Here is a 17,489-nt window from a genome sequence, read left to right as displayed (position 1 = left end):
GTGCAAACAAGGCTGTATACCCGTGCTATTTATTACTAAGAAAAGCGAAAGCGCAGTGCTGTCCTAAAGAAGACTCAATTGCTGTAACTGAAACATCAGCAGAAGTAAAGTAGCAAGGATTGTTAGATCACACCACATTAAGATTATGCAAGTATTTAGAAGAAGTGTTGCAGGTCATAGATTTAGAAGAAAAGCACAGCCTAAATATCAAAATGGGGTTGCGATGGCTCTCAGAAATCACAATTTAAACAAAAATTTGAAAATGTAAGTGGCAGTAATGCTAATATATTTCAGAGTTCCTTTGTACCAATTAAATTATTTACCAATGAAAAAAAGAGAACATTGTGGCAAAATCCAAAACCTTCCTCCACAAGATTCTGCAGTCCAATCCGCATCCGCTTTGTGCATAAACATCAGACGTTTCAAACGAATCAGTAAAATACATACAGGGACAAATAAACACGTTGAACAAAACAGAAGTAGCAATTAATGGGGGACTGCTAAAGATTAAACACACTTTGTTATTGACAAGGGTTGGTGGAAAAATCTGCTATGTTACAACAGGCACTACATCAAAAATGAGGTGCTATATCTGTTGGCTCACTTTAAAAGATTTCAATAACCTAGATAAAAGCTACCGGAAAAAAGTGATACTTTGACGTTTGGTTTATGGAATGTGAACACACGCATACGATTATTTGAGACAATACTTCACTTATCATACAGACTTCCAATTCGAAAGTAGCAAGCAACAAGCGAAGAAGACAAAATAAATGTATTAACCACAAAGAAAAACATCCAAAGAAAATTCAAAGAAGAATTAGGACTACATGTTGAAGTTCCAAAGCCAGGCTTTGGGAATACGAATAACGGAAACACCGCTAGAGGCTTCTTTTCAGATCCAGAAACTGCCTCTAAAATTACTGGAGTAGATTTACAACTAATTGAAAGTTGAAAGTAATATTGTAAGCAATGACCAGAGGGTTTCACATTGATGAGAACAAATTCCAAGCACATGCATATGAAACAGCAGAACTGTGTGTCGAACTTCACTGTTGGCACCCCATGATGCCAACAACACATAAACGTTTGATTCATGGGGCCACTGTAATAAAAGAGGCGATAGTACCAATTGGCCAGCTCTCAGAAGAAGCTGCTGAAGCTAGAAATAAACACTTTCGACTATACCGCACAAATTACTGTAGAAAGTGCAGTAGAGAACATTGCAACAGAGATGTTTTAAACAGGCTGCTTCTTAGCAGCGATTCTTACATCAGCTGCTCTAGAAAACGGCCAGTAAAAAGGTGAAAGCCTTATTGTAGCGAGACCCTACAGCTTCTTCTACCAGACAAGTCTGTTGGCTGCCCTCATGATGAACAAGAAGAGAGAGATGAAGAATCTGAAGAAGACGACAGAGACTCGAGTTCTGAAGAATGAGACTAAAATTATTGATACAAATGTGTGCACAAACGAATAGAGTTGTACATATTCTATCTGAAGTGCATTTTATTTTAAAGTATATATAAATCCATCGTCATTTCCTCATTAAAAAAATGTTAACGCAAATTTATATGTTACATTTAGTTTTTAAATAAAAATAAGTAAATGTAAATAAGTAATGTGGAATTTATTCCACGACACTGGCGCAAAGACTGGTGATGGCGAACTTTACCTCATCACCCGAGTCACCGTGACGACGAAATAGTTGTGGTGTAAATTCCATGTTCCTCGAGCTTACCTCCGAGTTAGCAATCTGGCATTACCAACCGCGTCTACGGAAGCGGTTGACCAGTAGGTTGCAGAGGTGAATACTGGGTTACAAGTGACGTACATATGCAGACTGAAGCGACGAATGAAAATGAGTAACAACGCCGTGATTTTCATTCGTCGTTTCGGTCTGCATATACACATCATAGATGTTTGAGACTTGAAAAGGTCTCTGACACCTCATAGTTTCATTATATTTACAACTAATTCTACATCTACATCTAAATTTATACTTCGTAAGCCACCCAGCGGTGTGAAGCGGAGGGCACTTTACGTGCCACTGTCATTACCTCCCTTCCTGTTCCAATCGCGTATGGTTCGCGGGAAGAACGACTGCCGGAAAGCCTCCGTGCGCGCTCGAATCTCTCAAATTTTACATTCGTGATCCCCTCCGGAGGTGTATAAGTAGGGGGAAGCAATATATTCGATACCTCATCCAGAAACGCACCTTCTCGAAAGCTGGACAGCAAGCTACACCGCGATGCGGAGCGCCTCTCTTGCAGAATCTGCCACTTGAGTTTGCTAAACATCTCCGTAACGCTATCACGCTTAGCAAATAACCCTGTGACGAAACGCGCCGCTCTTCTTTGGATCTTCTCTATCTCCTCAGTCAACCCGACCTGGTACAGATCCCACACTGATGAGCAATACTCAAGTACAGTTCGAACGAGTGTTTTGTAAGCCACCTCCTTTGTTGATGGACTACATTTTCTAAGGACTCTCCCAATGAATCTCAAACTGGCACCCGCCTTACCAACAATTAATTTTATATGATCATTCCACTTCAAACCGTTCCGCACGCATACTCCCAGATATTTTACAGAAGTAACTGCTACCAGTGTTTGTTCTGCTATCATATAATCATGCAATAAAGGATCCTTCTTTCTATGTATTCGTAATACATTACATTTGTCTATGTTAAGGGTCAGTTGCCACTCCCTGCACCAAGTGCCTATCCGCTGCAAATCTTCCTGCATTTCGCTGCAACTTCTCTTTATAGTACAGCATCATCCGCGAATAGCCGCATGGAACTTCCGACACTATCTACTAGGTCATTTATATACCGGGAGATCAAAAAATCAGTATAAATTCTGTGATTTATTCAGTTTTCAAATTTATACTGCCTTTTTGATCACCCAGTATATTGTGAAAAGCAATGGTCCCATAACACTCCCCTGTGGCACGCCAGAGGTTACTTTAACGTCTGTAGACGTCTCTCCATTGAGAACAACATGCTGTGTTCTGTTTGCTAAAAACTCTTCAATCCAGCCACACAGCTGGTCTGATATTCCGTAGCCTCTTACTTTGTTTATCAGGCGACAGTGCGGAACTGTATCGAACGCCTTCCGGAAGTCAAGGAAAATGGCATCTACCTGGGAGCCGCCACTCAAAAAATAAGCCGAAGAAGTTTATACAAAATAATCATGTTTACGATTTTTATCATTAGGAGGATGCCCACATTGCACAGTATTACAAGTAAGCCTTCTTTTTCTTCTAAATGGTTTCGGAGCAAGCTCCTAAACTGCACTTATAGCGGCCCTATCAGAAACGTAGGAATTTCTCTGACCTGTTAACAAAATTATGGTGTGGACCAAGTGTGTAGACAATGGCACAACGTGTGAACCTGCGACACAGAACGATCACGAAACATGAGCAGCGTACTTACATTTCCGTGCTGCCGGTGACGAGGGACAGGGACAGCAAGATGGCGGCCGCGTGCAGCAGCCACGATGTCGTCCCCATGTTAGGACATCTGCAACACCAGCACACACCGTCACAACACACACAGTATCAAGCACCACACTAATGACTGGCATGTTTAGAAAAAGTGCAGAAGCGATACGCGCAGACACACACGATGTTGATACAGGGCTATATGAAACTACAGTTTAGACAAGAAGTGTATGTATCACCTTGTTAGCAGACAGTAATTTCAGTCATATAGTGCGCTGATAAGCGTGCAACATCGTGTACAGCATGTGCTGAGGTGACAAGAGTCACGGGATACCTCTTAGCACCGTGTCGGATCTCATTTTGCTCTGCGTAGTGCAGCAACTCGACGTCGTATGGACTCGGAGAGTCGTTGCAAGTCCCCTGCAGAAATACTCAGCCTCTAACTGCGAACGTTTTGCCGGTGCAGGATTTTGTGCACGAACTGACCTCTTTTTTTCCCCTTTATTGTTATTTAACACCTTTACATAAGGTGGGCTGGCAGCAGCATACTACGCCGCTCTTCAACCAAAAGTTTGACAAATGAAAATACGAAGTAGACACATAAGAGATTGAACAAAGTGGCAGGCAAAAAACAGTAGATACAGAAACAAAGCACACGAAGCCATTCACATTCGACGAAAAACACATTAAAAACTGTCGGCACGGCGCACAAACACTGACGACTTCGACGGCACAGGTGAACGAAGGAGCGTGACGGCGAAGAACACTAAACACAAACAACACAAACATGGTGGCACACACAGGAGAAACTGATGGCGATGATCTCCGGCGCGCGAATGTCCACTTAGCGTGTGCGAGTCCGAGGACCTGCCGAGGGGGGAAGAAGGGTGTGGGGGGGGGAGAGGGGAGAACTAAGATGCCGATGGCAGAGGGGATAGGGGGAGGAATGAAGGTAAGGGGGTAGGCGAAGCCCGGCGGAGGAGTGGGGAGAAAGGGAGGAGGGAGGGAAGGGGGAGAGAAGGGAGAGACGGTGCCCGAAGGAAAAAACACAGGAAGTGGGAGGGGAGGATCAAAGTTGGTAGGCGGGGTAGATGGATGGGAGGAGCGCATAATCAGGGAGGGGGAGCTGGCGGAAGCCACCTTGGGAGAGGGTGTGGAGAGTGGAGAGATGGAGAGAAGGTGGGACGTGGGAATACAGGCACGGCAGTGGACGGGGGTGGGAGGGGATGTGAGAGACGAGCAGGTGAGGGGGATCTAGTTTATGGGAGGTGTATAGGATCCGTATCCGTTCGAGGAAGAGGAGGAGGTGGGAGAACGGAATAAGATCGTACTGGATCCGCGTGGGGGAGGGGAGATGCATAAGATAGGCGAGGCGGAGAGCATGGCGTTCAAGGATTTGAAGGGATTTGTTAAAGGAGGGGGGGGGGCGGAGATCCAGGCAGGGTGGGCGTAGCAGAGGATAGGGCGGATGAGGGATTTATAGGTGTGGAGGACGGTGGAGGGGTCCAGACCCCATGTACGGCTAAAAAGGAGCTCGAGGAAACGGAGCCGGGATGTGCCTCGGCTCGGATTGTCTGGAGATAGGGGGTCCAGAAGAGGCGACGGTCGAGGGTGGCGCCAAGGTACTTAAGGGTGGGGGTGAGGGCGATAGGACGGCCATAGACGGTGATATAGAAATCGAGGATGCGGAAGGAAGGGGTGGTTTTGCCTACAATGATCGCCGAACAGACCTCCCGATTACGTCCCATAAATGGGGGACGGGTGAGCCGTGGCGGACTGGCGCCAGCACCGGGTACGCTCGTTATATCGTTGCGATCGATTTTGGTGGTTATATGTTATCTTTAGATATCGTGTGGCTTTGTTCCGGGTTGGCGGCCTTCAAGAGTCGGCCGTCAGGTGTCGAAAGAAAAACATTGAGAGACTTGGGACGTGTCCGGAGAAAGGAGTGTGGACTGCGACCGGGTGTGCCCCATCAGCGTGATATGCCGCGGAGTTGTAATGGTCGGCAGGTCTGCGTTTTGGGGCAGCTCGGAGATACAAGTTCCGTGATCTCTATCGAGGGAAAGGTCCCTGAAGTAAAGTGGTTAAGCTGCATGAGCCGCTGAGTTGTGTTGTGTGCAAACGTCAAGTAAGTTGGCCGTTAGTGTATGCGGCTGAGCGGAGTGTTAAGAGGCGTTTCACTCGCTAGATGATTGTGGAAGTTACACAGCCGTTAATCGAAAAGTATGTGGATGAGCTCCGTGTGAGCTGGCTAAATGTTGGCTTCGCAGTGAAGTCTTAGTTATAACTGTACTGGTTATTCTCTAATTGATCATTAAGGGTATTAAGTGATTGAAAACTGCACATAAGTGATATTACTTTTATCGGTGAACCGTCCTTAAGTGGTTTCAATTTAAAGGTTCAAATGGCTCTGAGCACGATGGGACTTAACTTCTGAGGTCAGCAGTCCCCTAGAACGTAGAACTACTTAAACCTAACTAACCTAAGGACATCACACACATCCATGCCCGAGGCAGGATTCGAACCTGCGACCGTGCCGGTCGCGCGGTTCCAGTCTGTAGCGCCTAGAACCGCTCGGCCACTCCGGCCAGCCAATTTAAAGGTCAGTGATTGCTGTGGACGGAACATTTTGTAGACTGATGTACGTACGTCTGGTGCAAGGAATCTGCCCTGTATTTCTGTGTGTGTTTCAGAGAGTTGCAAGTGTCCTGTGTCCGTCAAAAGCTTCTGTAAGTGCCAACGCCTTGTGGGGGGGGGGGGGGGGTGAGATGTAACCCGCAGCCCAGGTCCTGATGTATTTACGTAACCCTGCCACAGCTGGATTGCTTTGGGCGAAGACCCCATACCAAAAGTTTAGTATACCTTTCGTTTCCGCTAAGGCGTTTTGTAATTTGATTGTGATTTTCTGATGTTTAAACAATGTTTTTTGGGGGTTACATAAAGATAGACCTGCAACTAAGTAAACGTTAGCAAATAGAGCAGGTGTTAAGTAATTAAATTCTCTCTATCGACTGTCGTGTAATTTTGGGCTGATTGTAGTGATTTGTCACTGTAGTAACAGACAGTCCACAGCACTTGTTGAGTCGATGTCACATCTCTGTTTAAGTTACAGTGTGTAGTCACGTAAGTGTAATCTGGGTTTGTTTCATGGCAATCTTTCTTGCTTCTGTTACATATCCATGTTCTAGTGAATGATGGTTAAACACGTGAGTTTTATGTGTTGTTTGGGCCGTGCAGTAATCAAATGCAATTAAGTGGCTGGCCCACTCTGATAGGAACTGTACTGTCAATTGTAAGCATTTGTTAAGTGTGGCGAAGCCACGGCAATACTGTGTTTGTTGGTTATTTCTTAACTGATTTCATATGCATTTTATGGTTATACTTGTTGGGTTCTGATAACTGTCTTGTTTCAATAGGAAGTTATACCAACTAACTGCTGCACGGTACCGAAGATTGTGCGGAATTATCTGAAGGAACCTTATATTAATAAATTAAGCATGTGTAAATCAAAGCACGACTAACAGCCATGATTGACCATCCCGTTGCCCGTCCTGATAACAGTTGTGCTATGGATTATGTAAGGTCGTATTAAGGGGCTCCGGAAAGGCTCAAAATCATGAAAAGTTCAATTTTTACTTTTTTGCGTTTTCTGAATCTGCAGACTATTACCTTTTAATAGATATATAATTTATTCAATTCCGAAGACTACAACTATTTTTAAATTTTTTTTAAAATGTGTTCTACATGGGCGTGCCCACTGTGCCGCTGTTAAACTGCTGTCAAATGGTGTTATTATTAACGTCCGTGTTCATCAGGTACGTTTTAGTGATGTGAGATAAAGTATGTGTTGTGGCTAAACCTATTTTCAGAGACTTAGCAGCACCTGAACTGTTGAAAAAGTGTATTCACGGAAAAACTCAAAACCCCAATAAAAGTGTAAATAGTGTTATATGGTCGAGAATCCCCAAGACTGTATTTGTTGGAATAGAAACACTTCACTTTGGTGTGTATGATGCTGTTGCGACTTTCAATGATGGCAACATTGTAAGGTTCAAGGTATTTAGAAATATGGGAATGAAGATAGGTTCTAACATGGTACGAGCGATGCTTGCTTTAGACAAGGAACGCCTTCGGGCTGCAGACAGGGCTGTAAAGAGTCTAGAAATACAAGCAAGAGTAAACAGGAGGAGGAACAAGAGGAAGCTAGAGGAGGAGTTTGCAGAGGATGAAGATAATCCATCCTATGGACCTGGAATGCACTAAAAAGTTAATCCAATCTTTGTCGCTCGATTCCCAAAACTTTTATTTTCTCATACTAATTACATGTTTTCTAAGGATCTTCCAAACATATTTGTTTCAAACTTTCAGTAAATGTTACACAGTACCTTCTGCATAATTTAACACAGCCTTTTTCCAAAAAACTGTATATTTTTGAATATATAAATAAAAAATTGCAAAAAAATGTTGTGAATTTTCATTACAATTGAAAAAAAATCATCTTTAATAACTGAACTAAAATTTTGTAAAATCCCTGTGGTAAGTTGTAGCCCATATTCCAATAAATAATCTGTAAAAAGTTCAACTTCCTACCTCAAATACTTTGTGAGGAAAGATGTAATTTATAAGCGTTATTTTAACATTGCAAGTATAGGGCGTTCCGGAGCCCCTTAAAGGGGCCACGTACCAATAGGATTCATATCGTGCGATATAGGTGGCCACACCATTCATTTGAATTGTCCAGAATGTTCTTCTAACCAATCGCAAACAGTTGTGGCCCGGTCATCCACAAAATTCCATCGTTGTTTGCGAACATGAAGTCTATGAATGCAAATTGTCTCTTAGTAGCCAAACATAGCCATTTCCAGTCAATGATCGGTCCAGTGGGACTGGAGGGCCCAGACCGCACCACGTAAACACAGCCTACATCGTCATGGAGCAACCACCAGCTTGCACTGTGCCTTGTTGACAGTTTGGGTCAGTGGCTTCGTGGGGTCTGCGTTACACTCGAAACCTACCATTACCTCTTACCAACTGAAATCGGGACTCACCTGCGTTTTCCGCCCTCCAGTTGTCTAGGGTCCAACCGATATGACCACGAGCTCAGGAGAGGGGCTGCAGGGGATCAAAGCAGAGGCATTCGCGACGGTCGTCCTCTGCCATGGCCCATTCACCGCGCTGTCCTGACAGATACGTTCGTCGTACGCCCCACAGTGATTTCAGCGGTTATTTAACGCAGTGTTGCGTGTCTGTTAGCACTGACGGAAACGCTGCTGCTCTTGGTCGTTAAGTAAAGGCCGTCGTCCATTGCGTTGTCCGTGGCGGGAGGTAATATCTGAAATTTGGTGTTCTCGGCACACTCTCCTCACTGTGGATTTTGGATATTGAATTCCCTAACGGTTTCCGAAATGGAATGTTCCATGCCTCTAGATCCAAATACCATTCCGCGCTCAGACTCTGTTAATTCCCGTCGTGCAGCCATAATCACGTTGGGAACGTTTCCGGATGAATCACCTGAGTACAAATGACAACTACGCCAATGCACTGCCCTTTTATACCTTGTGTATGCGATACAACCGCATATGTATACGTGCACATCGCTTTTCATGACTTTTGTCACCTTGGTGTACGTCGTATCTATCCAGTGTATGGTCAACTATTCTTGTGCGTGCTCCTTCCCAGTGGTAAATGTTTGATTTCCTGCTTGAGGTGCGACACGACTGCCCCTCTATGTAACGTATTAAATACAGTATAGAGTGTAGATTAAAAATGTATAGCTTATGTCCGGCCAAATGTTCATTAGACGATCGTATAGAAATTTGAAGTAAACCTGCAAAGAGTTTTTAGAATTTTTTGGTAACAGTCTTTCCCCTTTATAGATTACGTAGATAAAGGTTTCAAGTCAGATTACGAAATTTTCTGTCGACGGAGATATTCCTCCTTTTTGTTTTCTTTATTGTTATTTTAATACCTTTACAATAAAGGTAGGCCGGCAGCGGCCTATCTACGCCGCTCTTCCGCCGCAGTGAAGACATACAAGAAACAGAGAGACAGAAATACAAACATACATGGTGGGAAAAAACGAGAGACAGACATAGTAAAAATGAAAGAAGCCGTCCACAGGTGTACTGATTGGATAACGGAGAAGCACAAACGGAGAGACACTGAAGCACCGACGCGAAGACGCACACGAGCACTGGCGACGACATCTGGCGCACGAAGATGCACTGTTCACGTACAGAGCCGGGGACCTGCCAAAGGGAAGAGGTGCGGGAAGGAGGGAGAGGGGGAGGTTGTTGATGCCAGTGGGAGATAGAAGGGAGGGGGAGGGGAGAGGGTAGGGAGTTGTGGAAGCCCAGGGGAGAGGGGAGGGAAGGAGGAAGAGAGGAGGGAGAGAAGGCAAAGAGGATGGGTGGCCTGGATAAAAAAACACAGGGGGAAAAAAGGGAGGATCAAAGTTGGTAGGAGGGGTAGATGGAGGAGATGAGGGTATCATCAGGGAGAGGGCGGAAGCCACCTCGGGCGAGGGTACGGAGTGTGGAGAGATGGAGAGTGGGTGGGATGTGGGAGTACAGGCGCGGCAGCGGACGGGGGTGGGAAAGGATGGGAGAGACAAGCGGGTGAGGGGGATCAAGTTTGCGGAAGGTGTAAAGGATCCGTATCCGTTCGAGGAAAAGGAGGAGGTGAGGGAATGGAATTAAACTCGTAGTGGAGCTGCGTGGTGTATGAGAGGAGGATGCGATAGGCGAGGCGGAGCGCGTGGCGTTCCAGGATTTGAAGGGATTTGTAGAAGGTAGGAGGGGCGGCGGTCCAGGCGGGGTGGGCGTAGCGGAGGATAGGGCGGATGAGGGATTTATAGGTGTGGAGGACGCTGGAGTGGTCCAGACCCCATGTGCGGCCAGAAAGGAGCTTGAGGAGGCAGAGTCGGGGGCGCGCCTCGGATCGTCCGGAGATGGGGGGTCCAGGAGAGGCGACGGTCCAGGGTGACGCCAGGGTACTTGAGGGTGGGGGTGAGGGCGATAGGACGGCCGTAGATAGTGAGATAATATTCCTCCTGTCTTGGAGATAAAGTGTGCAAGCACTATAAGAAGACGTTGCTGAGTATGAAACATTCTCGTCACATAAAACATTAGAACTCACGTGCGGTAGTAGCGACGTTGATAGTAAACTAGAAATAGTTACGGAGTGGCTGTGGCAATGACGTATCTTTCCGTGTTTCTCTACGATGCTACAAAATACGATATAAAACCAACCAACGGCGTGCCACACAAACAAGAACCTGTTGCTCGATATCGCCGGCAGGAAGGAGCACAAGAAGTTTACGCTTATCTTGGATTCTCACAAAGTGTAGAAATCGTTAGTTTGTTATAGTTCCACATTCGATCTTTTTGAGGTACTTTCACTTTACGCGGCAAATACGAATAATAAAGCCTTCAGTCAATTTTTCGTCTTTTACTGAACCATGCGAAAAAATTGTGACTGAAGGTGTTATTATTCATACTCCAGATTCACTCCATTTTGGCATAATATGAAGCCATTTCGCAGTAGCACGGCATTTAGACTTAGTAAAAGGAAAACTCGGTAACAGTGAAGTACAGTAGAAAACCTAAAAAAAAGCGGTGGCCATAACTTTCTTTTTTCCTTCGGTGTGAAATGACTCGGATTCGATTCCCAGCCGCCCGCATCTCGTGGTCGTGCGGTAGCGTTCTCGCTTCCCACGCCTGGGTTCCCGGGTTCGATTCCCGGCGGGGTCAGGGATTTTCTCTGCCTCGTGATGGCTGGGTGTTGTGTGCTGTCCTTAGGTTAGTTAGGTTTAAGTAGTTCTAAGTTCTAGGGGACCGATGACCATAGATGTTAAGTCCCATAGTGCTCAGAGCCATTTTTTTTTATTCCCAGTACCTCCTCAAATTTTTTTCTGAGATAGGGCCATCTGAGAAGGGGTTCACCGAGCCTCGTAACACCAGATGAGGGGCTGCTCGAATCGAGAAGCAGCGGCAGCATCAGGACTCACCTGCTGGTAGCAAGGGTGAAGGGACTGACAAGATGCTGATCACACGTCCCACAACCACAGACCACTCCTCGTACTGCGCGGTAGGCAGCCGCGGGCCAGTCGGAACAGGCCTTAGGCCTAATTCGTAAGTGGTGTTTACGTTACGTTTACTGACCTGTGATAGTTTGCTCAGACAAACGAGAAAACGCCTGGTTGGCCAGGCAGCGAGTCCATATGACAGTAAAAGTTGCAGAAGACGACTGGATCGGTTGTCGATATACACTGGTATATGGATGCTATTCAAATACAGAGATATGTAGACAGACAGAATACGGCGCTGCGGTCGGCAGCGCCTATATAAGACAGCAAGTGTCTGGCGCAGTTGTTAGATCGGTTACTGCTGCTACAATGGCAGGTTATCAAGATGCGAGTGAGTTTGAGCGTGGTGTTATAGTCGGCGCACGAGCGATAGGACACAGCTTCTCCCGAGGTAGCGATGAAGTGGGGATTTACCCCTACGACCATTTCACCAGTGTGACGTGAATAGCAGGAGTCCGGTAAAACATCACATCCCCGACATCGCTGGCCCCAAAAACGGTTCTGCAAGAATGGGACCAACGACGACTAAAGATAATTGTTCAACGCGACAGGAGTGTAACCCTTCCGCAGACTGCAGCAGATTTCTGCCGGACCTTCAACAAGTGTCAGCGTGCTAAACATTCAACGAAACATACTCGGTATGGGCTTTCGGAGCCGATGACCTATCCTTGATGACTGCATGACACGAAGCTTTACGCCTCGCCTGGTCCCGTCACCGACATTGGACTGTTGAAGAGTGGAAACATGTTGCCTGGTCGGACGAGTCTCGTTTCAAATTGTATCGATCGGATGCCACAGCTGCAAAATACTAACACGAATTCTTTACAGACGAATGGAAAAACTAGTAGAAGCCGACCTCGGGGAAGATCAGTTTGGGTTCCGTAGAAATACTGGAACACGTGAGGCAATACTGACCTCACGACTTATCTTAGAAGAAAGATTAAGGAAAGGCAAACCTACGTTTCTAGCATTTGTAGACTTAGAGAAAGCTTTTCACAATGTTGACTGGAATACTCTGTTTCAAATTCTAAAGGTGGCAGGGGTAAAATACAGGGAGCGAAAGGCTATTTACAATTTGTACAGAAACCAGATGGCAGTTATAAAAGTCGAGGGACATGAAAGGGAAGCAGTGGTTGGGAAGGGAGTAAGACAGGGTTGTAGCCTCTCCCCCATGTTATTCAATCTGTATATTGAGCAAGCAGTAAAGGAAACAAAAGAAAAATTCGGAGTAGGTATTAAAATCCATGGAGAAGAAATAAAAACGTTGAGGTTCGCCGATGACATTGTAATTCTGTCAGAGACAGCAAAGGACTTGGAAGAGCAGTTGAACGGAATGGACAGTGTCTTGAAAGGAGGATATAAGATGAACATCAACAAAAGCAAAACGGGGATAATGGAATGTAGTCGAATTAAGTAGGGTGATGTTGAGGGTATTAGATTAGGAAATGAGACACTTAAAGTAGTAAAGGAGTTTTGCTATTTGGGGAGCAAAATAACTGATGATGGTCGAAGTAGAGAGGATATAAAATGTAGACTGGCAATGGCAAGGAAAGCGTTTCTGAAGAAGAGAAATTTGTTAACATCGAGTATAGATTTAAGTGTCAGGAAGTCGTTTCTGAAAGTATTTGTATGGAGTGTAGCCATGTATGGAAGTGAAACATGGACGGTAAATAGTTTGGACAAGAAGAGAATAGAAGCTTTCGAAATGTGGTGCTACAGAAGAATGCTGTGGATCACATAACTAATGAGGAGGTATTGAATAGGATTGGGGAGGAGAGAAGTTTGTGGCACAACTTGACCAGAAGAAGGAATCGGTTGGTAGGACATATTCTGAGGCACCAAGGGATCACCAATTTAGTATTGGAGGGCAGCATGGAGGGTAAAAATCGTAGAGGGAGACCAAGAGATAAATACACTAAGCAGATTCAGAAGGATGTAGGTTGCAGTAGGTACTGGGTGATGAAGAAGCTTGCACAGGATAGAGTAGCATGGAGAGCTGCATCAAAACAGTCTCAGGACTGAAGACCACAACAACAACAACAACAACAACGATCGAATGGACGTGTACGGGTATGCAGACAACCCCATGACTCCATGAACCCTGCATGTCAGCAGGGGACTGTTCAAGCTGGTGGATGCTCTGTAATAATGTGGGACGAGTGGAGTTGAAGTGATATGGGACCCCTGATACGTCTGGATAGCACTCTGACAGGTGACACGTACTGTCTGATCACCTGCTTCCATTCATACACATCGTGCATTCCGACGCACTTGGACAATTAGAGCAGAACAATGCGACACCCCGCATGTTCAGAATTGCTACAGAGTGGCTCCAGGATGACTCTTCTGAGTTTAAACACTTATGCTGGCCACCGAACTCCCCAAACATGAACATTATTGGGCATAATGAGATTTTTCACACTGCAGCGGAGTGTGCGCTGATATGAAACTTCCTGGCAGATTAAAACCGTGTGAGGGACCGGGACTCGAACTCGGGACCTTTGCTTTTCGCGGGCAAGTGCTCTACCATCTGAGCTACCCAAGCACGACTCACACTCTGTCCTCACAGCTTTACTTCAGCCAATACCTCGTCTCCTACTTTCCAAACTTCGCGCAGAAGTTCTCCTGCGAACCTTGCGAACCTTGCAGAACTAGTTCTCCTGGAAGTAAGGATATTATGGAGACATGGCTTAGCCACAGCCTGGGGGATGTTTCCAGAATGAGATTTTCACTTTTCAGAGGAGTGTGCGCTGATATGAAACTTCCTGGCAGATTAATACTGTATGTCAGACCGCGGTTCGAGGGCGGGGCGTGAGTCGTGCATGTAGCTCAGATGGCCGCGAAAGGCAAAAGTCCCGAGTTCGAGTCTCGGTCCTCCACACAGTTCTAATCTGCCAGGAAGTTTCATTATTGGGTATATCTGGGATGCCCTACAACGTGCTGTTCAGAAGAGATCTCCACCCCTTCGTATTCTTACGGATTTATGGACTGCTCTGCAGGATTCATGGTGTCAGTTCCATTCAGCACTACTTCAGACATTAGTCGAGTCCATGCCACGTCGTGTTGCGGCACTTCTGCGTGCTCGCGGGGGCCCTACACGATATTAGGCTGGTGTACCAGTTTCTTGACTTTTCGGTGTATTTTTTCGTATTCTCCTATACTTTCCTTCAACGGACAAATTTCAAAAGGCACAACAACAGCACGATCTGTCACTAGCGAAGGATCGGGCGAGGACCCAGTATAGCAACAAAGCAACAGTCATGACTGAGTGGAGGCGGGGGGGGGGGGGGGGGAGAGGAATAAAACCTCTATACTGGCCAGCCGAGGAACTTGTACATGACGCGCGAGAAATTTTGAATTCGCGAACGGGAATGCCAAAGGTTAATGTGAGATTGTTTGTCAAACCCAATGAAATCTGGCATTTTCTGTTTTCTATTAAATAATGTGCTTTAGACTCTCCTGTACATTTTGCTATATCGTACACTATAAAAAAAAATTAGAATTTGAAGTAATACTTTTAAATGTGACATGCCACAGAAGTCACTTCTGTTTTACTCGATGACTTTCCGTCAATTACTATGAACTTTGGCCTCTCTGACAGGAAATCACAAATCCAGTCCCGTAACTGAGACGATATTCCATAAGCACGCAGTTTCACTACGAGCCGCTTGTGTGGTTCAGTGTCAAAAGCAATCCCTTGTCAATAGCACTCAACACTTCATGTGAATAAAGAGCTAGTTATGTTTTCACAAGAACGATGTTTCCTAAACCCATGTTGACTGTATGTCAATAGACCGTTTTCTTCGAGGTTATTCATAATGTTCGAACACAATATATGTTCCAAACTCCTGCTGCATATCAGTGTTATGATATGGGCCTGTAATTTAGTGGATTACTCCTACCACCGCCGGCCGGAGTGGCCGAGCGGTTCTAGGCCCTACAGTCTGGAACCGCGCGACCGCTACGGTCGCAGGTTCGAATCCTGCCTCGGGCATTGATGTGTGTGATGTCCTTAGGTTAGTTAGGTTTAAGTAGTCCTAAGTTCTAGGGGACTGCTGACCTCAGAAGTTAAGTCCCATAGTGCTAAGAGCCATTTGAACCATTTGAACTCCTACCACCTTTCTTGAATATTGGTATGACCTGTGCAACTTTCCAGCCTTTGGGTACGGATCTTTCTCCGAGCGAACGGTTGTATATGATTCTTAAGTATGGAGCTATTGTATCAGCAACCTAATTGGTATAGTGTCTGGACCAGAAATCTTGCTTTTATTAAGTGATTTAAGTTGCTCCACTACTTCGAGGATATTTACTTCTACGTTACTCACGATGGCAGCTGTTCTCTATTCTAATTCTGGAATATTTACTTCTTCGTCTTTTGTGAAGGCCTTTCGGAAGGCTGTGTTTAGTGACTCTGTTTTTGGCAGCACTGTCTTCGATAGTACCTCCGTTCCTATCGCGCAGAGAAGGCACTGATTGTGTCTTGCCGCTACTTCACATACGACCAGAATCTCTTTGGATTTTCCGTCAGGTTTCGAGGCAGTTTCGTTGTGGAAACTATTCTAAGCATCTCGCATTGAATTCCGCGCTAAATTTCGAGCTTCTGTAAAAAAAATCGGCAATCTGGAGTATTTTGCGCCTGTTTAAATTTGGCATGTTTGTTTCGTTGTTTCTGCAACAGCGTTCTGACCCGTTTTGCGTACCAAGGAGGATCTCAATTGCTCCCGATATTATTTCTTTGAATTCAAGCCACATCTGTTCTACACTTATATTGTTAATGTTGAAAGAGTAGAGATTGTCTCTCAGGAAGGCGTCAAGTGAATTTTTATTTGCATTTTTGAATAGATAGGTTTTTCGTTTATTTTTGGAGGATTTGGGGGTTACAATATTCGGTCTCGCTACGGCAGACCTGTGTTCACTAATACCTGTATCTGTTTTGATGCTTGTTATTAACTCAGGATTATTTGTTGCTAATGCTGCCGAAGCGTAATATTTTGCGGGAAAGGGCTTGTCCAACACGTACAACAAAACTTTTTTCCATAAAAGACGCCTTCAAGAGTATATTTGCAGAAGAAATTGTGTAATATAACAGTACGTGAAACCATCAGGAAGACAGATCAATTCAGAAGGAGCAGCGACAGTGTCGAGTCCATTGACAACTGAAGAATTTGATGCACATCTTGGTATATTGACTATGGCTGGAGTAAGCTTCTTTAACATTGAACACACAAAGGAAATATGGAAAACAAATGCATTCCCCGTGTATCATGCGAGTTTATACCTCAACAGGCTTTGGCAGATATGTAGATTTGCAAGATGAGACAATGTGAACACTAGGGCTGAGCGTTTGAAAAGTGGCAAAGCTGCTGCAGTATCTGACATGCTTCCCGTCTTCGTAAAAACTACGTGCCTTCTGATTGTATCACAGCTGATGAGCAACTTTTTCCTTACAAAGGAAAGAGAAGATTTACTCAATACACGCCCTCAAAGCCTGCCAAATCTGGTTTGATGCGTTTGTGACTTACGAAATGTTTATCCAATAACAGGCCAAATTTATACAGGTAAATCTGCTTCAGGGAGAGAAACTAATCAAGGGGAAAGTGTAGTAAAGGATTTACGTCACCATTTCATAGGTTCTGGCAAAAATATGGTCACAATTTTTTCACAACTCTATCATTAGCAAGGCCGTTGATGATTTGGGATTTGTCCACAGTTGGTACTGTGAAAAGAAGCAATTTCTTTGTACCGCCAGAAATGCAAACTTCCTATTCACGCCAAGAACTGTCGTCTGTATTAGGATTTAGTGAAGATAACGTTTCTCTGTGTTCGTATGTTCCGAAAGAGGAGAAGAACAAGGAAACGGTTCTAATGTTATCTGCAATGCATCCTCTACCTGGCCCTCTTTCAAAGCCACATGCTATACATTATAATAAAAGCACAAAAGGAGGACGTTGATAATATGAAC

At 45.0% G+C, this 17,489-nt stretch overlaps 1 protein-coding gene across 1 annotated transcript in view; it reads right to left on the bottom strand.

Moving 5' to 3' along the window:
• The window catches only part of LOC126109589 (glutamate-gated chloride channel), a 519,836-nt gene that overhangs the window by 292,156 nt on the left and 210,191 nt on the right, over window positions 1-17,489 (bottom strand). Inside the window, exon 2 of the mRNA XM_049914624.1 lies at window positions 3,434-3,520. Coding sequence (XP_049770581.1) covers window positions 3,434-3,510 — 77 coding nt within the window. The 5' untranslated portion in view covers window positions 3,511-3,520. The remainder of the gene's footprint in view (window positions 1-3,433; window positions 3,521-17,489) is intronic.

Source organism: Schistocerca cancellata, chromosome 12 (genome assembly GCF_023864275.1).
Source record: "Schistocerca cancellata isolate TAMUIC-IGC-003103 chromosome 12, iqSchCanc2.1, whole genome shotgun sequence".
Taxonomy (NCBI): Eukaryota; Metazoa; Arthropoda; class Insecta; order Orthoptera; family Acrididae; genus Schistocerca; species Schistocerca cancellata.
The sequence above is the reverse complement of the archived record's forward strand: the minus strand, read 5'-3'. Positions and strand labels throughout refer to the sequence as shown.